The following is a 7,920-nucleotide window of genomic DNA, read 5'->3' on the forward strand; positions in this document are numbered from 1 at the left end:
TAATTCCTTGAATTCAGCACAGCAATCTTAAGACTAAATAAACAAGACTGTACCATAAGAAAACTGCAACGCAGTCAATTGTTCAATGATCAAAATAAAAATTAAAACCTTTGGTAAACCCAAAGATTCACCATGAAGATAAAATCACTCTTCAACAACATTAACTAATTCATATTCAACTAAAGAAAGATTGTTATCCTCTTTAACTTCAAAATCTGCAGGTTCTGTGGCTTCAATACGCCCCCATCTATCAACTGCAAGCCTCATAGATCCCTTGAACATGTCAATCTTTGCATTACGCAGAGTTAAAGTAGCACCAGCATTCATGAGGTCCACTGCAGAAAAGTACATGCATTGACAATCATATAAGCAAACCATACTAATAACTCACTCCAAAAATAGCAAGAATAGCAACATTTACACATGAAAGACTAAAGATGTTCGAACAGAATATACATGTAAAAACATTTTCGTGGGAAAGAAAAGATAACGAGTACTACTACAAAACAAACATTATCAATGTGTTTGGATTTCACTTAAAAACTCTCAAACTATGTTCAACTAGTTACATCACAAACTCACTTCCAACAAGATCAAAGATAAACAACTTAAACCTTACAAAAAGTATTAAAAAATGGTAAACGACAACAAACTCAGCGATAAAGTTGAGATTTTTTGGGCAACTGCAATGCAACCAAGACTGGGCGCATTATTCCACAATACATGGATGCACTAATACCATCGATATCTTTTAACGCACAACCCACACAGGCTTCCATGATCCAACTTGAGATACCACCTCAAACCACACCAAATCAACGGATTTCAAATTAATCCAATTAAAACGACACTGAACATGAAAAATTTTGCACTGTCACTAACAGTAACAATTTTATTTTCACCCCGAATAAAAAAAAAGTTTTAAACACGGGCGTGATTACTCGCACGTAGAACGGAGAAAAGCATTATTAAAACCCTAAATCTTGACGCCCCAAATGCTTGGAATTGAAAGGACACAGTACTGTAAAAAAGTCAACAACTTTAAAGCATTGCCTTCAACTCTTTAAATTCAAAACATCAAACACACTGAAATTCAAACATCCACCACCACACAACGAGACGGTTTAGAAGACACATAAAACAAACACCATCTTACAAATCCAAACATAATCGTACCCTGTTCGTTGCGAGCAGTGAAGATTATGGTTCCGGTTTCGTCGCCAACGAGGCACTCGGCGATGCGCGACGGTCGCGCCGTTAGCACCGATGATCGGCCACCGCGGTTGCTCACCGTCTTCACCGGCTTAGAGCTCACCACCTTCACCGTCAGCGTGTGGCCGTTGGTGCCAGGTTGTAGTTGATCCACCTTCACAAACACTGGTTTTCGTTTCGTCATTGTTGTCGCCATGGATTCTGAGTTCGTTTTCCTTCCTTTGCGTGAGAGAGAAGAGAATCAATCCAAAGCAATTCCAAGTTAAACCCTAACTCCAGTTACTCTCTGCGTTTGATTCCGGATTTGGGGATTTAATAAGGGTTGGGCCTGTGAAGCCTTCATATGGGCTGGGTTAGCCCATGTGGGGGGCCGAAAAATGCTTTAAAATTCCAATGAAAAATAAAAAATAATATATTTGGTTAAAGTTCTCTTGACGCAATATTGGGAAATGAAACATTTCACTTTTATGAAATTATACATTTTTTTTAATTTCTTTAAAGAATAATATCTTTTTCTTTATTTTATATTTAATCAATTGAAATGATTATTCATTACGACTTTGATCAAAGTGAGTTACGTGATTTATGATGATTAATTAAAGTATCACCATTAGATTTATTAATTTAGTATCGAATAATATGGATGAATGACATCTGTAGTACTGCTTTATACATACTAATTTTTATTTTTCGTTCAATATTTCCACCCATTTTAATCTTATGCTTAGGTAGGTTAATATTAAGCCTAAAAGATTAAGAAATTAATTCCTTACGATTCAATATTTAACCACGAAAGTATTAGTACTTCTAATCTTCTGTGATTTTTTTTTATGAAGGTACACATTCCCTATATAAGGTGAAAAGATTAATATCAATGGTCAATTTTTTCACCGGCCCACTTTTTACCTTTATGTGGAGAATGAATGAAGAGGTCAAACGCAGAATGACGAAGCAGGACTAACTTATACCTGCTTTTAATGAAAGGCGCAAAAAACATATAAAGTTTTTCGATACAAAAATAAAGAAAAGGAAAGTAGGAAATAAATGTTAAGAATATCAATATATATTTACTGTAAATAAATTGCATAATGTTTTTTCACGATAAAAATAACTATATATAATCAATTATATTGCGAACATGATTATTACTGGTGCAAATGTTTGATAATAAAAATAATAAAATTAAAAAATTCAATATACATAAATAAAATTAAAAAATTCAATATACATAAATTTTATAGTTTTATTGTAAATAATTTTTATTTATTTTGTATATAGTTGAAAAAAAATAGTTAAACTTATTTTTATAATTAAAAAAAAGTGTTGAGTTGAAAGAATAAATTAAATTTAAAGAAATGATAATTGGAAGGATAAAATTATAAAATAATTATTTTAATTTAAAAGACTTATATTTAAAGGGTAAAATTGAAATATAGATGTGAACACTAAAAGGAGAATTCTCATATGTACTTTTATTGCATTATTTATACCGACTAAATTTGTCGGAATGAAACCAATAGATACCCATCAAATTAAGTTAATCATCCATACAAACTAAACAAATTAGTAATCAGGTTTAATAGAACTGTATTATGATTAGGCTGACCATAATCGAAAACTCATGAAGAACCTTATAAATACAAATCAAAGACATGCTTGTTGAAACTTTTTCAACATATTTATTACAACATTAATTGTTAAATCGTTTAGATAATGAACTAAGCATAAGAGTGTTTTTAGCAATAAGAAAAAGAGTTTAGGAGTGAAGAAGATTGTTTGAAATGAATACTTGATTCCATACATCCTCTCACCAACCACACTAGAAATATAATTAACAACCAAGTCAATAAGCAAATGGACTCAATCAAAATTATGAGAATAGTGTAATATATGAAGGATGAGATGCAAAGAAAATATGAAAAGAAGATAAAGATGCTCAGAGTAGAGAATCAAGTTATTGAGTAAGAGAAGGATGAGAAAGGCCTTGTGTTGTCCACTCCAACCCTCCCCTAAGCAGCCAAGCAGTCCCGGGAGGAGTCGGAACGAACGATCGAAGTGAGCAGCTTTACTGTAAGCAAGACCATCATCAATTTTGTTGCAATGGTGAAGACGGTTGGTCTGTTGTCGTTCATTGCCAAAATCGATGCATACAAAGATGGTAATAAACGTTTGTCTCTACCATCTTTACCTCAGACATACCACTGACAAATATTCAACATTAAAAAACAAACTAAGGAGCTTGTTCAATTCGATCACCTGAAACAATTTCAAGAAGGACCGGTCGAAAATAAGTTCACCTACGCATCGGAGTCCTATTTTTTCAAGTATCTCCTTTAACATAAAATATGAAGTCTTAAGTTATCCATTATATTTTCTCTACACATAAAGAGAAACTTAAATCTGCGACTTATCTCTTCTTTATTGGTGAGACTTAGTTATGGTACAGGGGAATCATGACACTCCAAGCACAACTATATATTAAAAAAATATGTTTTCAGTTAACATTCAAAATAAATTTAATAATTTCTTCATAGCATCTTTAAATATGTTTATTCTTTAAATCATTAATGTTTTTAAACTATGGACGAAGTATGTTTTAAATTAATTATTCATTTCTCCATTGTTAATAATTTTAAATTATTAAAAATTAAAAAAATCAATTTTTAATTTTGCCACTAAAAATTGTAAAGAATCCAATAGCCAGCTAGTTAGTCAATTAATATTATTAGTAATATTATCTTTATAAACAATTTTGTGCTAATATTATACTTTTAAATTCTTGTTTTGATAACATGACACTTTACATATTGATTACTGTATTTCATCTAGGTATTAGTCTTACATAATTCATTTAATGTATTTGTAATACTGTCTTGGTCAAACCTATCAAATATACGTTTGGGCTCTGTAATAGTCGTAGTGGATACGGGCAGAAGAGTGTTGTCATCATGTTCGTTCTAGGAAAATTTCTATAAATTTTGATAAAAATACGACATTATTTTAAATTTTCATGTTTATTTTAAATATTTTTTTAACGTTTCTCGCATTTCTTAACGAAATTATAGATAGTATTTTAAGTACGAAGGGTATCAAGGCATTGTGAGGAGTGTTATTAGCAAATTAAAGAATATAACGACATAATAATCTATAAATATATACATATATACATATACACACATATATATATATATATATATATATGTGTGTGTGTATGTATTATATAATATTATGATATTTAATGAAATAAATTAATGAAGAACAAATATAACATTTAAATGAATTAATACTATTATTATCATATTTAACTCTATTCAAGCTCCACCACTGCCTGCCTGAAAAGCATTTGATAATGTAAAATAAACACCGATTGGTGTGCACATTCAGTGAAAAATATAGTGTTTGGCCAGAAACAATGAGTTTCTCACAATTGAATATAGTGTTTAGCCAGAAAATCAATACTACATATTTTGAATTTTGGATGGAAACTTGAACTCTTGATTATGCATGTTGGACAAAAACCTCGTATACACAGCACAAATCAATAAGGTGCTAGTTTTGGCACCCTTGTTCCCAAACCACTAATGCTTGCTGAGGTTCCTTTTCCTCTGTTTCTGGCATCACTGGTGCTTTCTGCTGTTCCTTCTCGCTTACTTGTAGTGTAACATGCTGCCTTAAATATCTGAATAGTACCAGCAATATGAAAACTGCAAAGAAAGAGTTATTTCACAAGAATCAACCATCATCACAACTATAAAGGTTCATTTTGGTCTATCCAGAGACAAACTTTGTTTTTAGAGTCCGATTTTCTAGTATCTAATTAACTCTCTTACTAGGGACTTACTTGTGAAGATTCGAGTTTTGATAGATGATAGATTCCAGAAGGCCATAATTACTGATGCCAACACTTTCTTCTTGTGAGTGCAAGCACTCCATGCATCCAACAACCATAATTTCAAGCACTCAGCTGCTAATCGAAGTTTCTACTATTAGGCACTAAAAACTGGACAGGCATACGAAATTTCCTACAAGTAGGGGGAGTTATACCTCTCTTATTTATTTGAGCACTGTAGCAAGAATAGAGCTTCGGAACACTGAAACTGATAAAAAATCCTGTTCGTATGTATATGTAAAAACTTTCTCAGTTTAGTAGAATACTACAAGACAAGAAACTGTTGGTGGAAAAGTTTTCCTCACCAATGGCACACAGCCTCCGAATAGTAATTAGGTGGCCGTACTCTGCTCCTAGTAGAAGGAAAGGAATTACCTGCAACCACAAAAACACCAACCAGTTAATCAGGCAGTATAAATAATCATGGACCTGACATGTTAAGAACTCAATAAGAAAATTCAATCGAACTATTGTGGAAGAATGTCTTCAATACCTATTGAATGCTTCTCAAGCTACAATGATTCTCATGATCTCATCAGAGCAGGACTTAAAACAGGGGATTCTTACATGCACCACGAGATATAAACAAAAATCCATAGGGTGCCAGAATCTGATAGTGAGATATTGTGGAGGTTTGTGGGAACAGTATATATTATATTTACATTCACATTCATATAGTGAAATCTGTTGACGCCAGTAGACTTAGCCCAATGTTGGGTTAAGCCTGTAAATCAGTTTTGTGTGGCTTTCTTTCTTTCTCACGGCTTCTATTATTCTCAACTCGTAGTTCTTGAGCATTTGAATCACTTCACATAAAACTTATTATCGGCTTTCATAACAATTACTTTAATCTAAGGCCGTATCATATTAGCTGACAGATTTTACAATTACATGGATGAATAACTAAATACTCAATATAAGAGAAGAAGAACTTGGAGGATTACTTTGAGGGTCATGGATGGCTCTCCCGAGAACAGCGCCCTCATCTTTGAAATTGCAAAATTCAATGCAGGAAGAGTTAACTTTGCAAGAGGCAAAATGTCATCTTCTTTCAGCTTGACTTCTCTCTTTTCCTCAACCATATTTCTGAAATACAAAACACCAAAATCACAAAAACAAGTTTGAAGTATAATAGCATCACCTATGAATTGATAAGTAAACATCGTACCCTTGACTAATCGAATTCGAGAAAAACGAAACGCCCAAGAAGAGAATCCCAAATTGCGACAAGGCCGAGAAAATGCTGAAAAATACAAAACATCACAGATATTCTTCTACGTGGGTGAAAACAAAAACAAGAAAACACATAAAATGCCTATCTAAATTTTATCAAAAAACAAAGAGAAATTGAATTACTGACCTAAAGTTCAGTCCTTGAGTAAAGCAAGAAGACAAAAGACAAAGCGACCCAAACCCAAACCAAAACGTTGACTTTGACGCATCTTTCCACATGATCAAATCGCTAACCATCTGCCCAACACGATCGAAATCACCGCCACTCTCTTCTTCACTTTCTGAAAACAAAAAAAGCAGGCACCCAGAAAAAATAATTAAGATCAAATATGGAGAAGTTAAAGAAGCTAAAAGGATAACACCAAAAAATGCGTACTTGGAGATGAGGTTGAAGGTGGAACAGAGTTAGGTTTCTCCTTCTTAGTTCGCGCGGTTTGTCTTCTCTTCCTGGGTTGTTTTCCAACCTCTTCGATCAACCCTGAGTCCTTTTCTTCTCGTACCTCGTGCTCGAAGCGTCGCCTCGGTTTGCGAGGGTTCCTCGGGGAGCCAGCTTGGGGTGCCCGGGTTTTGCAGCGGCGGCGCAGCCCGGCGGAATCCGGAAACTCTGGCGGCGGCACGTCGGTGTGGGTGGTGGAGTTTGCAGGGGCCGAGGGGGATTTGGTGGGGGTTGAGAGGTGTTGTTGGGTGGGTTTGTCTTCAGTTGGGAGAGAAGGGTTTGATTGAGGAGAAGAAGAATCCATGATTTGCAAAGGGTTATGTTGTGTTGTTTTGTGAGTGAGGAAGAAAAAGAAGATTGTTCAGGGTTTTGTGAGGTTCTTCGCAGTCTTAGGTGATAATACTACAATGAATTCGAATGAAGACAATTTAGGTAGTAGCCGTTGGGAGATATCAGCTTTTTAAATTTTAATACAAAACCTACATTTCATAATAATTTTCTATACATCATCCTATCACAAATCAAATCACAAATAAATACGTAGGATATTGTTTATTTTTAAAAATGTTGTAGAAAAATAGGTATACTTATTATTCATAATTTACTTACATTAAATCATTCAATTATTATCATTTTACTAATTTATTATCCAAATCAAAGTTTTTAGTATTAGTAAATGTTATTCATATATTGAATCTCTTAAAACAGTGATGATATATCATTTAAAAATATAAAATATAATTTTTTAATTTTTTATAATGTAAGTATACTTAAATTTTAAGCTAATAGTAAATTTAAATACTTTTAATTAATTTTATTAAAAGACATTGCTTATATTTATATCAACTAACATAATATGAATTATATATATACGTCATTACTTACATGTTTGTATATATAAAATAAAAATGATTTAATTAAATTTTAAATCTCTTCTAAATATAAATATTTTTAATTGAATTATTATTAAAAAAATTCTATACATTTTATTTAAAAAATTTACACATTTGTTCGTATTAGTCATCACTTTTTCTTAATTAACAGTTTTAATATGTCTTTGTACGGCTAGTACGTTATTCTTTTAAATTCAATATTACAAGTTTGTTTGAATATAACAAAAAAAAATCTAACTTAAACAAGTATTTTGGTA

General features: G+C 32.5%; 2 protein-coding genes across 2 annotated transcripts; both read right to left on the bottom strand.

The window, feature by feature from the left end:
- Positions 1-27: 27 nt before the first annotated feature.
- On the bottom strand, positions 28-1,511 carry LOC124832360 (uncharacterized protein At4g28440-like). The gene is made up of 2 exons (XM_047306586.2): positions 1,177-1,511; positions 28-335 (listed from the first exon to the last, which is right to left on the bottom strand). Exons 1-2 carry the CDS (start codon positions 1,406-1,408, stop codon positions 145-147), a joined length of 423 nt encoding a protein of 140 aa, XP_047162542.1. The 5' UTR covers positions 1,409-1,511; the 3' UTR covers positions 28-144.
- A 2,966-nt stretch (positions 1,512-4,477) lies between these two features.
- LOC124832213 (reticulon-like protein B18) lies at positions 4,478-7,177 on the bottom strand. The gene is made up of 8 exons (XM_088099116.1): positions 6,711-7,177; positions 6,462-6,615; positions 6,270-6,344; positions 6,046-6,187; positions 5,407-5,476; positions 5,257-5,322; positions 5,054-5,176; positions 4,478-4,916 (listed from the first exon to the last, which is right to left on the bottom strand). The coding sequence occupies exons 1-8, from the start codon at positions 7,072-7,074 to the stop codon at positions 4,762-4,764; spliced, it is 1,149 nt and encodes a 382-aa protein (XP_087955242.1). The 5' UTR covers positions 7,075-7,177; the 3' UTR covers positions 4,478-4,761.
- Between the last annotated feature and the right edge of the window lie 743 nt (positions 7,178-7,920).

This window comes from Vigna umbellata, chromosome 9, assembly GCF_029865625.1.
Source record: "Vigna umbellata cultivar VRB3 chromosome 9, Vumbellata_1.0, whole genome shotgun sequence".
Lineage (NCBI taxonomy): Eukaryota > Viridiplantae > Streptophyta > Magnoliopsida > Fabales > Fabaceae > Vigna > Vigna umbellata.